The 16362-nt window shown below is 55.7% G+C and overlaps 1 protein-coding gene across 1 annotated transcript; it reads right to left on the minus strand.

Annotated features, from left to right (window-relative positions):
- Window positions 1-218: 218 nt before the first annotated feature.
- On the minus strand, window positions 219-15956 carry LOC147912188 (long-chain-fatty-acid--CoA ligase ACSBG2-like). The gene is given in 14 exon segments (XM_087425948.1): window positions 219-304; window positions 689-935; window positions 1560-1702; window positions 1973-2193; window positions 5806-5999; window positions 6001-6016; window positions 6111-6198; window positions 6201-6288; window positions 8377-8553; window positions 8645-8794; window positions 8933-9013; window positions 11970-12090; window positions 12624-12712; window positions 15663-15956. Coding segments are annotated over 14 exon segments (1995 nt in total).
- Between the last annotated feature and the right edge of the window lie 406 nt (window positions 15957-16362).

The raw sequence follows: 16362 nt of genomic DNA on the forward strand, positions 1-16362 counted from the left end.
AGAACCACTGCTGTAGTGAAACCAATTTTATTCTTTCATATTTAACTTTAAAATGCTTCCCCAGAGAGGAGCATCCTCGTTAAAACCGGGCCCCTCAGTGGGAGCAACTTCTCTCCCTCTAGAAGGCAGCTCCTCGATCCTCAAATAAGAGAGACAGAGAGAGGAGGATGGCAGCCTCCTTCCGTGGAGAAGGAAGCCCACAGGGCTCTTCCCGGTTGCTAGTGTTTGTTGTCTGCATAAAAGCTTTCGATTTCGGCTTGGTATGTCTTGGCCACGATAGCCCTCTTCATCTTCGTGGTGGCCCCTGTAACAGAATCAAGTCCGAGGTGGGTCCTCCGTCCACCCCTAACAGGAGCCCCCCTCACCACGGGACGAGGTGTTAGTGGGCTGAGTTTGTTCTGAGGATGCAGAGGGGCAAGCAGAGTCCGAACAGCAGGAGGCTTTGACTGAGGAGCCCAAAGAGGAGGTGCCATAGACCTGTCCCAAGATGCCCTGAGAATGTCCATCCTGCCCGTGGACACCGCAGTGGACGGCAGCCTCCACTGCCTTGAGACCCACTGGAGGAGATGCTGGTTAAAAACTCAGACCCCGGAGGCCCAGGGTCTGGGAAATGGCATTGTAACAAGCACCCCAGGGTCTCAGGCACGAGCGAACCCGTCAGGACCCATCCCCGGCCCGCGCCACTCACCCAGCTGCCCCCCGGCCACAGAGAAGTCCGTCTTGAGGATGGTCCACTTCACGATCTTGGCACTATCTGAGGTGACCTCTGCATTCGCAGTGTCGATGCCCTGACTAATGAACTCCATGATCACAGGGTCCCTGTCACACACGATGTCTGACAGCCTGGTGGACTGGGTCCTGAGCTTCCGGCAGAGAGCGACGGCCTCGCTGGTCAGCGCGTTCCGGGGCTCACCCGTGTCCGCGTTGATCTGGCACTGTCGTCCGGGGACTAGGGGTCAGGTGGCTCCCGGACACCCCTACACCCACCACCAGCTCCCCATGCCAAGGGCTCGCTCTCGTAGCTCACGCGTCCCTCTCACCTCGACCCTGGAGCACCGGGGTCCCCATCCCCATTGTACAGATGAGGAAACAGAGGCTCGGCCTGGGAGGGACTTGCCCAACGCCGCCCCGCCTCCCAGGGGCTGGGCGGGCCAGACAGGTTCATCTGCTGTTTTGCACTGCTGGTTCCGAGACCAGGGCCTGCACTGCCTCAAATAGGAGGGAGGGGACGGTCCCCAGCTGCAGTGTGGCCCCCTGCTCAGAGACAGTGTGGGGGGACAAGATGCGTGCCCTGAGGGAGCACAGTGCTTGCGGACGGAGATCTGAGATGGTGTTCTCGGTGAGCACGGCAGGCCGCATCTCCGGGGTCGCCAGGAGCCCCCCACCACAACAGGGTGCAGCCCCCGTCCTGGGCCTGGTACCCCGGGAGCTGGCACAGGTGATCAACCAGTTGCCTCTCCTCTCCCAGCCTCGGTTTCCCCATCCTGAAACCAGGACGGCAGCCCCTGTCCAGCCGACATCCCAAATTGACACGAGGCTCCCAGCCAGCCCCGAGGTACCTTCAGTGTGAGCAGGGCGCACAGGTACGGGGCATCCTGGCCCACCAGCACGACGTAGTGGACAAGGGGGATGTGCCTCTTCACCCGCTCCTTGATGGGATTCGGGTTGATCTTCTCGCCTGAGCTGAGGGTGATGATATCTGCTCGTGGAAAGAGAAAGGTTGTGTCTCTGAAAAGCTATATCAAATCAGCTCTCATGGAGGCCTGGAGCAGGACAGGGGATACCTTCCCAAGGCAAGCCCCCTGGCAAGGGGGCTTCTGGAGATGGAGCCCAGGCAGACAAAGGGCTCCCCTTCCTCCAAGCTGCACTTCAGCCCGCCCTCAACCTTGTGCTGTGTGCAACCTGCACCACTGTCCATGGCAGCCCTGTGGAGCCTGGCAGTGGCAGAGAGCAGCTTGTGGCCCTGTCTCGCTCACCCCTGATGTGCCGACGACGTAGAGGAACTCGTCAGTGTCCAAGAAGCCCAGGTCCCCCATGTGCAGCCAGCCGTGGAGATCCGTCTTCCCCCAGGTGTTCTCCTCGTCATTGAGGTACCCCATGAAGATATTCCGGCCCCAAACATGGATGCTTCCGCTGCTCTCCTCATCTTCTTTCTGCACCTTGGTGTGGGTGCCAGGGAGAGACTTCCCACAGCTGGGGACAGTGGGCAGGGAGGGGGCGTTAGACACGACCAGACACAGACACCCCTGCACTCCGCCCCTCTTCCCCCTTGCACACAACCACTCAGATCCTAGGCCTTGTCTGTCTGTCTCTCGGCTCCTAGAGTCCCAAGGATCCAAAGTAGGGGCAGATGGAGAAGAAAAACAGGGCATGGACCCCAGGGAGGGAAGGCCTGGCTGAGCCCCGACTTGGAGCCAAGCTTGCAGGACCCATGGGCACACCACACCCAGCCCTGGCCACCAGGAGCCCACAGACGAGCAGAGGGGACAAGGCAAGACACGGACAAACGCAAGACACCTTGTGGGTGGAGCTGGACGCTGTTGAAGGTGTCAGGGCAGGAGAGAGAACAGTGAATACAATCCAGGCCAGAATGAGGGATCTCGCCTGCCTGCTTATCTCCTTGGAAACCGGGGGGCCGGCACTTCACCTCTCGAAGCTCCTGGTTCCTACCAGGGCCCCTGGGCACCAGTCCCTGCCCTGCCTTCTCCCTGGGCTGTCTGGACACTCAGGGCGGGGCCTCAGAGCTGGCCCGGCCAATACCCAGGATGCACCCTGCATAGACTGAACTGTGTCCCCCCAAAAATTCCTAGGTCGAAGCCCTAACCCCCAGGGGGATGGTATTTGGAGATGATTAAGTTTAGATGAAGTCCTGACAGTGGGGCCCTCATGATGGGCTTGGTGCCCCTTCTAAAGAGACACCAGAGTGAGCGAGCTCGCTGTCTCTACTTCTCCGCCATGCCAGTGAGAAGGCGGCTGTCTACAAGCCAGGAGGAGAGCCCTCACCCAGAACTGAATCAGCGGCACCTTGCTGTTTGACTTCCAGCCTCCAGAACTGTGAGACAAAAATGTCTGTGGTTTAAGCCCCCCAGTCTGTGGTATTTTGTCACACACCCCAACAGGTGTCTCGATGCCCAGACCCTAGCGCAGCGCAAGCTCCAAGCTCATGCTCAAAATTCCCTGAAAGAACCCAACAAATGCGTGGAGAACTCTTGGAGAGGCTTCGTCGAGCTCCTGTGTTTGCTGACTGACTTCACGTCTGCTATGTCTTATGTGGAAGGACACATTCCAGGAGCATCAGGGGCTGCCTCTGGCCGCTTAGATTGCAGGCCCCATGCCCCGTGGAGCAGGGATTTTGACGTTCGGTTCCCTGCTGTGACCCAGCGCCCCTGATCACACAACACATTTCCAACGTGAGAACGGGCTTCCATCATTGGTCCGTGGAATGGAAGCTCTGAATGCCACCTCCCAGCTGGGCGACAGCTTCGGCCAAGTCACCTCTCCTTCCGTCAGCCTCCGTGCCTGTCTCCCTTTCTGCCCTGGCTCCCTGCACTTGGGGTCAAGGAGACCCCGTGGGTGGGAACTTGTTTTGTCCTGTCCCTACCGAAAGTTGCATCCAAAGCCAAGATCACTCTAAGGATGGGGACACAGACTCTTCTTGACCAAACTCTGGTCAGGCTCCTCTGAGCCCCCTTCTCGACTAGACCTCCACCTTAGGCTGTAAGAAGTGCAGACTCTGAGCACAAACGATGAGTTCATCCACTCCCCCACCCTCCAACACACACACACACACACGCACGCACGCACACATGCACACACGAAGAGAGGCCTGAACAAACATTAGCATCGTTTCTGACAGCTCAAGGCCGCATCCCCGGGACATCATCCCTTTAAATTCTTGCCCGAGAAAGCTCAAAGCCGCCGGTAGAATTGACTGTCTGTTCCAGCCCCAAACCTGGTAATAGGCAGATGGGCCCCTGAACCCACTTTAGGAAGCTTGCAATAAGAAACTCTTTCTCTGCCCTTTGGGATGCAAACCTACCACCAGAACTGTCTCCTGGAGGACCTGAGAGCGTCCCATGACAGCCGGCACCCTGCTCCAGCCTGCACCATCGCCTCCCGCCATAGACCCACGAGAGGTTCATTTCTCCTCCAGTAAGCACCATGTAACAAGCCCACGTGGCCTGGTCCTGTTACTGAACCCCCTTCCCGCTTTTCCTGAATTTCCACTTCCTGGACTGCCCGAGCCCCCCCACCCCCGACTCCTTCCTCCTCCCTCTAAGGCGCCCATCACTTCTGCCCAAATGGGAGTGGAGTCCAGTACACTGGATCCTTCTCCCCACTTCAGTAGCTTTACAGATAAAATCTGTCCCCGCTGCCTCAATTGGTGTCAGCTTTGTTCATCTGTGATGGTGGTCACACTTTGAGAGGTGAGCCCCCCGCACTGGAGGATCGAGGCCAGGGGAGAAAACCAGCACACCAAAAGGGAATGCAACTTGCTCAGGTTCCCCATCCCGTTCCGTTCCCCCAACACTGGCCAAGTCCTGCGGGAAATGAGTGTGGGGGCCCTGACTTAGATCAGTGGTTGTGTAGCCGGCCTCCACGAGGGTCCCTGAAGATCCCCCTGCCCACCCGAAACCACATCCCTGTCTAGCCCCCTCCCACCCTGAAGAGGGCTCACCTGCGTGACTCATCGATGTGACAGAAATGACAAGGGGTCACTTCTGAGGTTAGAGCACAACAAGATTGCCACGTCAAAAACAAGACACCCAGTTAAATTTGAATTACAAACAAAAATTTTTTTAAGTGTATGTCCCGAATATTGTAAGGTATATACTGGGAAAAAAAAAATTGTGGTTTACCTGAAATTCACTGGGAGTCCTGCATTTTTGTTCGCTAAATCTGGCAACCCTAGTCCCAAGGGAGAGTGTGGCCTCTGCCTGGCTCTCTCTTGGGTCTCTTATTCGAGGGAAGCTGGCTGCCATGTGGGAAGGACCCTCAAGCAGCCGTGCGGAGAGGTCCGTGTCACAAAGGGCCTCCTGCTGACAGCCAGCGAGGAACCCAGGCCTCCTGCCAGCAACCACGAGCGGGAGTCACCTCAGAAGCGGCTCCTGCAGCCCCAGTCGAGCCTTCAGATGAGGCATCCCCCGCCGACAGCTTGACTGTGGCCTCCCGAGAGACCTCGAGCCAGGACCACCCGGCTATGAAGCTGCTCCTAAACTCCCAGTCCACAGAGACCGTGAGAGGGCGAATGTCCGTCATTCTACGCTGCTAAATTTAGGGGGTAAAATTTACACAGGGACGGAAGAGTTCTCTCCCAGATGTCGGGGCGTCAAAAATAATTTGCCATTAGTAAAAACAATGATTTGCGGGGCCAGCCTGGTGGCATAGTGGTTAAGTTCACGTGCTCTGCTTCTGCAGCCCAGGGTTCTTGGGTTCGGATCCCGGGCATGGACCTACACGCCGCTCATCGAGCCGTGCTGTGGCGGGCCTCCCATATACAAAATAGAGAAGGATGGGCACAGATGTTAGCTCAGGGCCAATCTTCCTCACCAAAAAAAAAATAATAAAAATAATGTTTTGCACATTAAAAATCAAATCAGAAGGGCTTCGGGTCATCCCCCACATGGACTCACTTGCTTTCCCTCGTGTGCCTTTGGATGTGTGCCCCGAGGCGGCAGAGAACAGAGCGGGGTGACAGCGTGTGCTCTGGGAGAGCGCCAGCCCTCCACATGCCCGGTTGAGGAGCAGGGGTTCAAGGTCGGCCGTGGCATCCCCCCGTCTGTCCGTCCCCCCGCCAGGACCCACCTCAGCAGCCGGAAGTCCCGCTGGCTGGAGAGCGTGTGGACGCCCGAGCTCTCAGACAAGCCCTACACCTCGACGACGGGCATGTCAAGGCTGAGGAAGTAATCCAGGGTGGCCCCGGGGAGCCCCAGGCCACTGGTGGAGAACTGCCAGCAGCAACACAGGCCCAGGAAGCACCTGGCTGGGCTGAAGCACACCTGGGGGGTGGGTCTGCCTTGAGGAGCAGACACTGGGAGCAGAGCTGGGTCTCAGGACGCTGCGCCCGGCCCAGTGGGGCCCCCATGGGCAGCCCTGCGCCCCGGCCTCACCCCGACAGCCACCTCTTGCTGGCCCTGAGCCCCAGCCCCACGGCCCACGTGTCGATCCTCCTCTGGAACCGGGTCGAGGCGAGCTGGTCTTCAGGTTGTCCAGCAATCTGTCCCAGACCCAGGGAACGCTGTAGAAAGTGGTGGGCTTCACCTCCTGCAGCAGGTCCATCAGCGAGCCCTGCGCCACAAGGCACGGTGGGCCATCCCGCCACGACCCTCAGCCTCCCACAGCACAGAGCTGCCCACGGCGCCCCGACACACCGCAGAGCCGGGTGTTGGAAATCCTTCCCCACCGTTGCCATTGGCAGGAGCCACGTGGTCAGTGCCTCCGGGAGACAGCCGTGGCGACCGCCAGAGCCCCCAAGGGGACGGAAGGGACTGTCTGCTCCCAGCCGCCCTGCTCAGCAGGACACGCGGGATCCCCGTCCTCCCCAACGTGGCTCAGCACATGTGAGGTTCAGCCATGCTGTTGGCTGTTACAGGGGAGTCGGTGGGTGGATGGGGAAGAGGGGGGAAGGTGAGGAGACAGAGAGACACAGAGACACACAGAGACAGAGACAGAGAAACATAGACATAGACAGAGACACAGAGACACAGAGACACAGAGACAGAGACAGAGAAACATAGACATAGACAGAGACAGAGACAGAGAGACACAGAGACACAGAGACAGAGAAACATAGACATAAACAGAGACACAGAGACAGAGAAACATAGACATAGAGACAGAGAGACAGAGAGACAGAGACAGGCACAGAGACAAAGAGACAGAGAAACAAAGACACAGACACAGAGACAGACAGAGAGCGAGACACAGAAAGTTTGAGCAACAGAGATAGAGGAGAGAGAGATAAGATGAGAAAAAGAGACAGAGAAAGAGATGAAAAGAAAGAGAGGGAGAAGGAAAGAGAAAAAGAAGAGGGGAGAGAGAGACAGAGCTGGGCGGGGGCGTTGTGGGGATGGGGAGGGGGGCACAAACTCTGATTTTGTCACTATTTTCAAATCTTCCTGGTTACCAAGAAAGATTCCCTAATGACCACAACCCAACTATTAATAACGAATGCCCGAGAATACGATCTGTACCAAGCACAGCAAACCCATGGCGCCCCCCTGAGGCCAGGAGGGGGCCAGCAAACCCTAGCCCCCAGCGGAAGTGGTGTGTACATTTTTAAACAGCTTTAAAGACTTCCAAGAAGGATACTATTTCGTGACATGTGAAAACGACATGAAATTCAAATTTTCATGTCCACAAAGTCTTCCATTTTTTCAATGAGAAATCTGCAGAAATTTGTTTTTTTCCCTAAGCACGTACATGACTGGTCGGGACCTAAACCTCTTCCTGCCTGGCCGTTTATGGGAAAAGTCTACGGGCCCCTGGGCTGGGGAGGCGGGAAGGTCTGGGCCACGATTTCAGCGATCATCGCTTTTCCTACTTCCTCTCTGGACCGGAAATGGGCAATTTTCTGCATTCAGAGCAAACATGACCTTGACCCATGTCTCACGATGTATGTCAATGACCTCGTGTACTATCTCTTTTATTGCTGTGAAATCCACATAACACTTGCCATCTTCACCATTTTAAGTGCACAGCTCAGAGGCATGAAGCACATTCAAGTGGTTGTACAACCATCCCCACCATCCGTCTCCAGAACTTTCCATCTTCCCACACTGAGAATCTGTCGCCATGAAACACTGACTCCCCATCCCCTCCCCCAGCCCCTGGCCCCACCATCTACTTTCTGTCTCTGTGGATGTGGCTCCTCTAGGGGACTCCTGTGAGGGGATCACACAGTGTCTGTTCTTCTGTGTCTGGCTCATGGCACTGAGCATCTTGTCCTCAAGGTCCATCTACATTGTAGCAGGTGTCAGAATTTCCTTCCTTTTCAAGGTTGACTAATATTCCACTGTATGAATGGACCACATTGTGTTTATCCATTCATCTGTCGATGGACACTTCGGGTGTTTCCACTCATGAGGTTTTAATGGCTCAGTTAAGCTTCCTGCACTGGCAATTTGTGCCCCCTAGTAGGAATGGGGTGTCTGCCTTCTATCCCCCACAACCCTAGCTTACGTCTCCTCTACCGCCTTCACAGATGGGGAAACTGAGGCCCATAGAGGGGAAGGACTACAGGTCATACAGCCAGCTGGGGGCAGGCCAAGGATTCCATTTCTGGGCTGAGCCCCCAACTCAGGGAGACCCCTCATCGGGCACCCTCCCCAACCTCCCTGTGCCCACTGCACCACGGGGCCAGGGAGCCCCCCTCACCTTCAGAGCATCGGGCTGGGCAAAGTACCGTGCTCCGGCCACCCAGATGGAGATCCACATGTCGAAGATCTGGGCCCCCATGTAGCTGAGAGGAAGGGAGCTGACTAGGACCTCCTGCTCCTCCGGGGGCCACTTATAGGACAGGCTCCGGGCATTGGCCGCCGTGGTCCAGGTGATCTGGAAGGCACCTTAGCCATCACCTGCAGACCCAGAGCCACAAAGTCACCTCCCCAGGGGCCCCATCCACCCCTCCAGGCGGGACATGCACGTTGTCATGGCTGAGCATCATGGCCTTTGGGGGGCCCGTGGCCGCCAGGCTGTAGACCAGGGTGCAGCACTGGTTGGGCTTTTGGGAGTCAATGACCTGGTCCAGCCTGTCATCCGAGACGCTGTCCGCCAGGTCCAGGAACCCTCTCCACTGCAGGGAGGCGGTGGGCCCTCCCTGGGCCCACACGGTGGGGCAGCCCCCAGAGGTGCCCCTGGTAGCACCCTTGAGCCCGAGACCTCAACTCCGAGGGCCACGGCTTTCCCCCCTGCCTTCCTGGCGAGGTCCAACGGAATACAGCTTCTGCAGCCGGGTCTGGATCTCCTCCTTGTACTGGACGATGGCCTGGAGGTGCTTCAAGGAGCCCTGGATCTGTCAGACACCGGGGACTGAGCAGGCGCAGGGCATGGAAGCAGCCACAGCCGAGCCCCGAGCCCCCAGCACTTCCTCCGGAGGTGGCGAGGGGGAGTCCCCAATTTTCTTTTTATTGTGGCAAAATACTCATGAACGTACAATTTTAGCCATTTTAGAGTGGGCAATTCAGTGGCATTTCGTACATTCACAATGTTGTGTGACCATCACCTCTGTCTAGTTCCAGAACATTCCATCGCCCCAAAAAGAAAACCTGTGCTCATTAGCAGTCACACCCCATTCCCCTCCCAAAACGCCTGGCAATCACGAATCTGATTTCCGTCTCTATGAATTTGCCTATAATGGACATTTCACATAAAAATAATCACACACTACGTGGTCTTTTGCATCTGGCTTTTTTCACTGAGGAAAATGCCCTCAGGGTTTATCCGTGTCAGAGCATGTATCAGAATTTCCTTCCTTTTCAAGGCTGAGTAATATTCCATTGTCTGGATGGACCACACTGTGTTTATCCACCCATCTGTTGATGGACACTTGGATTGCTTCCACCTCTTGGCTATTGAGAATCACGCTGCTTTGAACATGGGTGTACAAACACCTCTTCAAGACTCACTTTCAATTCTTTGGGATATACAGTATATGCAGAAGGAGAATTGCAGAATCATATGGTAGTTCTATTTTTAATTTTCTGGGGAAACTCCATGCTGTTTTCTATCGCGGCTGCACCATTGTCCGTCCCCACCAACAGAGCACATCTTGGATTCACTGAGGAATCATTTGCATGCAGTAAAAATCAAACCTTCATCAGGATCTAGAATATTCACATCTCCGCCAAAAGTTCCCTCAGGCCCCATTGCGGTCAATTCCCTCCTCTCAGCCTGGCAACCACTGATCTAATTTCTGCTCCGTAGGTTTTTTCTTCCTGGGGCTGCATATATACGGCACCACACAGAATGCAGCCTTCCATCTGGCTTCCTTCATTCAGCACAACATTTGAGGTGCAGCCACGTCGTTTTGTGTATCGGGAGTCCAATCCTTTCTGTTGTTCGGTGATATGGATAAACCACTATTTCTCCAAATTGTAGAGAAGCAACTGTATCCCAGTCGATGGGGATTCGGGCTGTTTCCGGTTCTTGGTGACCGTGAATAGAAATGCCATAGACGTCCACGTGCAGGTGGGGACGCATGTCGTCATTCTCCTGGGTACATCCCCAGGAGTGGAATGGCCGGACTGTTTAGCAGCTATTTGTTTCACCTGGTAAGAAACTGCCCAACTGTTTCCCAAAGCAGCCACACCATCTCACACTCGCACCAGCAGTCAAGGAGCGTTCCAGTTGCTCAGCACCCTCGTCACCACGTGGTATTGTCTGTTCTTAAATCTGAGTCACCCTAGTGGGTGTGTCGTGGCGCCCCTGTCTTTGCCTGCACGCTTCTGTCCTCCTGTGGTGGGTCCTCTGAGGGTCCCCATTTGACAGGGAGTTGCTGAGGCTGTGGGACAGGCAGGGACTGGCCCAGAGGTTTTGGCTGTACCAACCGGCTCCTTATAGTATAGGGTTATAGGTGTACGAGGGACGGAGGAGGAGACCAGAGCCTGGGGTGGCTAGACATGGGCAGGCGTGACCCGGATGTCCACCTCCTCCGGGTGCCCCATAAGCTGCTGGATCTCTCCCCACTCCCTCGCTAGGGGCAAAGCTCAAATAGGAACGACAGTCCTATTGACGATAGCGGTTAGCACTGAAGGCAGACTGTGCCAGGCTCTGTTCCTAGCCCGTCTCAGTTTTAATTAGTTCATCCTCGGAACCAAACCCATTAGGTAGGCCCTACTACCACTCCCATTTTACAGATGAGGAAACTGAGGCAGCAGGACACCAAGCAGCTCACCCAAGATCCCAGAGTTAGTGAAGGTGACTTCTGAGCCACGGAGCCCACTTGGATCAGCCCTGGACCTGAGATTCAGGGTCCCCCGAAAATAAGATCTGTCATGTGATTCCATTTATAAGAAATGTCCAGGGCTGGCCCTGTGGCTTAGCAGTTAAGTGCACGCGCTCCGCTGCTGGCAGCCCGGGGTTCGGATCCCGGGCGCGCACCGACCCATCGCTTCTCCGGCCATGCTGAGGCCGCGTCCCACATACAGCAACTAGAGGGATGTGCAGCTATGACATACAACTATCTACTGGGGCTTTGGGGGAAAAAAGGAGGAGGATTGGCAATAGATGTTAGCTCAGAGCCAGTCTTCCTTAGCAAAAAGAGGAGGATTAGCACGGATGTTAGCTCAGGGCTGATCTCCTTCACAAAAAAAAAAGAAAAAAAAAGAAATGTCCAGAACAGGCAAATCCAGAGAGATAGAAAGTGGGTTCATGGTTGCCAGGGGCGGGGAGAGGGAGATGGGGAGCAATGGCTGATGGACACAGGGTTTCCTTTTTAGGTGATGAAAATATTCTGGAACTAGATAGAGGCCATCGTTACACAGCACTGTAAATGTACTAAATGCCACTGAATTGTACACTAAAAACATTACGATGGTGAATTGTACATTACGTGCATTTTACCACAATGATCTAAAAGAAAATGGGAGGGGGGATCTGCTGGCAGTGGGCGGATCTAAGTCCCTGCTTGGGGTGGGTTGAGGGTCAGCCTCGCAGCCAACAGTGGGTGGGCTCTGCCCCCCCACGATGGAGAAGGGGAAGCAGTCAGCGGTGGGAGGGCCACATGGTGGGAACAGTGCACTCCTTAGTGGGGGGCACCTCTTAGGGGCCCGGGGAGCGGCCCATCCGTGGAATCCACGGTTCCCAGCTTGAGAGTAACAGTGGGATGGTGGGCACTTCACTCGTGGACTCCATTTCTTTATTAGGCAAAGTCGATGCCCCCCAGCGTGGGAGCTGGGCTTCACAGGATGTATAGGAGTTTGCCAGGTGGAGATGCCCTCCTGGCTCCCGCTGGCCCCAGCATCACTGACCTGGATGATTTTCTGCAGCTGCCTGTCGCTATCCACCACAAAGACGTTCATCTCCGTGCTCTCGGCGATGACCTGGCAGGCTTTTGGGGAGCTGGTGGGCAAGATGCCAACAGAGAAGCCTCTGGAAGCAGAAACCAAAAGATGAGGGCCTGCTGGTGAATTGCAGGGCTCCCAGGAGGCCTGTTTTGCCCAAAGGGGAGACAGCTAGTCCCTCAGGCAGGGCACAGAGTATAGTAGATATCCTCTGACACCCACACATGTCCTGTTTGAACAGGGGACTCAGGGGCACCCAGGCTTAGACTCTGCCCTCCAGGGGTTCTCAAATGGTTTGGATGGGTGGAGGGAGGGCTCAGTGCTAGGGAACCCTGAGGAGTGAGGAAGGCTTCCTGGAGGAGGGGGCATGGGAGCTGGGCTTCACAGGATGTATATGAGTTCGCCAGGTGGAGGATGTCAGGAAGGGTGAGCTGGGCAGTGCCCAGGGCAGGGCCCTTGACAAATTACAGTGGGCACAGACTAGATGGGAGTCGTGGTCTGCTCCCTGAACTGAGGACTCTGCCGTGAGACCCCAAGGGTCTCGAAAGCGGGGATGGGCCTCTGCCAGGCTGGCAGCTCCCTGCCTCAATGTGCCCTGGGGAGAGACCAGGCACCTTTTACCCAGGCATGATGGCACCAATGCTGGCGATGACCCACTCCTCTGAGTTGACCCCCATGGTCCCCACGCCATGGAAGCATTCCAGGCCCAGCTGGGGGAGGAGGCCCTGGTGAGGCTCCCAGAGGCTCAGCCGTCACCCGCCCCCATCTGCCCAGGAGCCTCAGGCTGAGAAGCTTGAACTCCCTTTTCTCTGTCGACCATTTGTGCTTCTGTTCTCTGATAAAATAACCCATTCACCACATCATAAGCTAGCACATATTCATTTAGAGCAGGGGTTCTCCATTGGGATGATTCTGCCCCCCTGCGGGGGCATTTGGCAACATCTGGAGACATTGTGGGGGGAGGGAATGCTGCTGACACAGAGTGGGTGGGCCCCAGGGGTTCTGAGAAACATCCTCCAATGCACAGGGCAGACCCCACCACACAGAATGATCCGGCCCCACATGTCAATAGTACTGCGATTGAGAAATCCTGAGAAAATATCAGCAAAATGTCCCCCTGGCATTTTTACGCATCAATATTTGACAAAACCAGGGCAGTAATATGCATATATCATCACTGTCCACAAAACCACGCATCTTGACTATTTTCCCCAGTCTTTAAATATTTCTCTATGATATCAAATATAACACCCCTTTGATATTGTGTAGTATAGAAATGTCATAATGATCCTCCTTCTTGTTGGTTGATAGTTAGGTGGGTTCTGGGTTTTTTCCTCCAGTTTTATGAGATAAAATGTTGGGGTGAACATCGCAGCTCAAGTTCTGCTCATGGGCATCACTATTTGTGCCTGATGTCTGACTTGAAAATTCAAGATGGCGCACCACTCATCGGTCCTGGCAGAACCAGCTGGTTCCATCGGATCCAGGTGGTGCCTCTCCCCTCCACTCCAGACTCTTGGCTACAATTGTCCACGTGTGTCCTCATGAATCAGGCACCTCAAACTCAACATGGCCCAGGCAGAATCGCTGAGGATACCCCACCCCAGCCTCCACCATCTCAGTTCACAGCAGCTCCGTCCGTCAAGTTGCACAGGCCAGAGATCTTGCGCATCCTCAGCGCCCTTCATTCTCTCAGACACCCAACGCGTCACGAAATTCTGTTGGCTCTGCCTTTGGAACCTGGCTACTTCTCATCCCCCTCCCCTACCATCCAGGTCCAAACCATCTTCATCTCGGCCTCGACTGCTCTGTTCCCACCCAGTCTGTTCTCCCTGCAGTGGGTGCCCGTGAGCACCTGAGTCAGGTCCTGTCCCTCCTCTGCCCACAGCCCTCCAGGGCTCCCACCTCCCTCTGGGTAAAAACCCAAGTCCTCCCCGTGGCCCCCCAGACCCTGCATGACCTGCCCTGTCCCCACCCTGCCCTCCTCCTCTCCCTCTCTTCCCCTTGCTCCCTCTGCTCCCACCACACGGGCCTCCTCGCTGTTCCTCCAACACACCAGCCATGGTCCTGCCACAGGACCTTGGCACAGGCTGTGCCCTCTGCCTGGAACACCTTCCCCCAGATACTCACATAGCTCCTTCCCCCGCTCATTTAAGTCTTTGTTGAAATATCACTCTCTATTAGAGAGGTTCTCCTTGGCCACCATATATTAAAATTTCATTCCCCACCCGTGGCTCCTCTACCCCCTTCCCTGCCTCAGTTTTTTTCCAGATCACCGTCTACTTACTGCATAATTTACTTGTTTATTGCATTGACCAGACAAGTCCCTGAGGTCTCTCATCCCCTTTTCTAAACTGACAAACGGGCATTCATTCCTTGAACATGTACTCGAGGGGCTGGTGCTGTTCTAGATATCAGGGGCCCACAGTTGATCAAGGCAGTCCGGCACCTTGCCCTCATGGAACTGACCAACTCAAGAAATCAACAAGACAACCATGGTACCAGGTGGCCATGAGGGCTGGGCAGGAAATTTTAAAAGGGGCTGCAATGCGGGGGCGCGGGGGGGGGGAGTGGGGGAGTTTGGGGCGCCACTGGCAAAAGAAATGAGACACATTGGAGAAGAGACACAATTAATAATAACAATCATAAGAATAATAGTTAATGTTGACGCCATACTTTATGTGTGCCAGGAGCTAGTTGATACATGTAAAGTCACTGAATCCTTGTAGCAAATCTTTGTGCTAGTTGCTATTATATTTTATTTTATATATTTATATATAAGATGCTAATATAAAAGAATACATTTTATATTAAATTTAATATAAAATAAAATGGATACGTTCACATATAAATTTCACATTTTTAATTTTATACATATATAAATATCTATATATTTGTATATTAAATCCCCTATTTTACAGATGAGGAAACTGAGGCACAGTGAGGCTATGTAAAAAAAATTTTTTTTTTTGTGAGGAAGATCAGCCCTGAGCTAACATCCATGCCAATCCTCCTCTTTTTGCTGAGGAAGACCGGCCCTGAGCTAACATCTATTGCCAATCCTCTTCCTTTTTTTCTTTTTTACCCTTTTTCTCCCCAAAGCCCCAGTAGACAGTTGTATGTCATAGTTGCACATCCTTCTAGTTGGTGTATGTGGGATGCGGCCTCAGCATGGCCGGAGAAGCGGTGCGTTGGTGCGCACCCGGGATCTGAACCCAGGCCACCAGTAGCGGAGCACGCGCACTTAACCGCTAAGCCAGGGGGCCGGCCCCAACTTTTTTTTTTTTAAACAAAAAAATCGCACGCATTTAATGTATACATCTTGATGAGGGAGGCTAAGTAATTTGAGCCGGAAAACGTGGGTATTGGCGGGGCTGGGATTCGAACCACAGAACTCAGGCAGCCTCAGAGACACCAGCCAAACAAGGACGCAGAAGGGACGTGGGCCGGAGCGGGAGGGAAGGAATGGCGCGCAGGCGCAGGAGGAAAGGAGCAGCGCGCAGGCGCAGCAGAGAGGGAGCGGCGCGGAGGGATGGGGCGGTGCGCAGGCGCAGGAGGGGCGGGTCGGCGCGGCGCGCACGCGCAGGAGGGGGCGGGTTGGAGCGGCGCGCAGGCGCAGGAGGGGAAGGGGCGGCGCGCAGGCGCAGGAGGGCGCGGTACCTTGAGGAAGGCTTTGGCGGCGCGCAGGCGGTCCTCGTAGTACTCCATATAGGTGAGCAGGTGCCCGCCGTGCCTGTGCTTGGAGCCGAGCGCGATGTGGTTGGCGTGCCTGGTGGCCGTGCCCATGACCATGTCGTGCACGGTGAGGGGCGCGTCGCCGGCGAACGAGTCCCTCTCCTGCCGCAGGTGCACCTCGCCGTCGCGCCGGGTGGTCCAGCAGCGGTGGCCTGCGGGCAGGTGGGGCTCAGGGGGGCCGGGACCCCGGGTGGGCGTGGGGGGGGAGGGGAGAGACATGGGGGTGCTCAGGGGCTAGGTGTGGCTCTGATGGGGGCAGAGGCGGGCGGAGAGAGTGGGGGGCGAGTGGGAGGAGAGGGGCAGAGGGGTGGAGTGAGCAAGACACGGGCTCGCCGAGGGAGAAAGGCGGAGATGAGCAGGGACAGGTGGACAGACAGACGCCCTGGCCCAGGGAGCGAGTACAGCAGCAAACCCACCCCCAGGCAGGCGGGTCAGTAGCAGCCCCGGTCCCTCCCGTGGCCCCCCGAGGACCAGGCGCCCCTTACAACTGCTGAGCGCCGTCACAGCCCCCCTCCCCTACTCCCAGCCCGGCATCCCGGCAGAGGGGCAGCCCCGCCAACAACACATACACACAGTCCTGACCTTGGTCATCCCTGAGGGGCCTGACCCCCACCCTCAAACTGGC

This window comes from Ceratotherium simum, chromosome 39 (assembly GCF_057802395.1).
Source record: "Ceratotherium simum simum isolate JZ-2026a chromosome 39, ASM5780239v1, whole genome shotgun sequence".
In the NCBI taxonomy this organism is placed as follows: domain Eukaryota; kingdom Metazoa; phylum Chordata; class Mammalia; order Perissodactyla; family Rhinocerotidae; genus Ceratotherium; species Ceratotherium simum.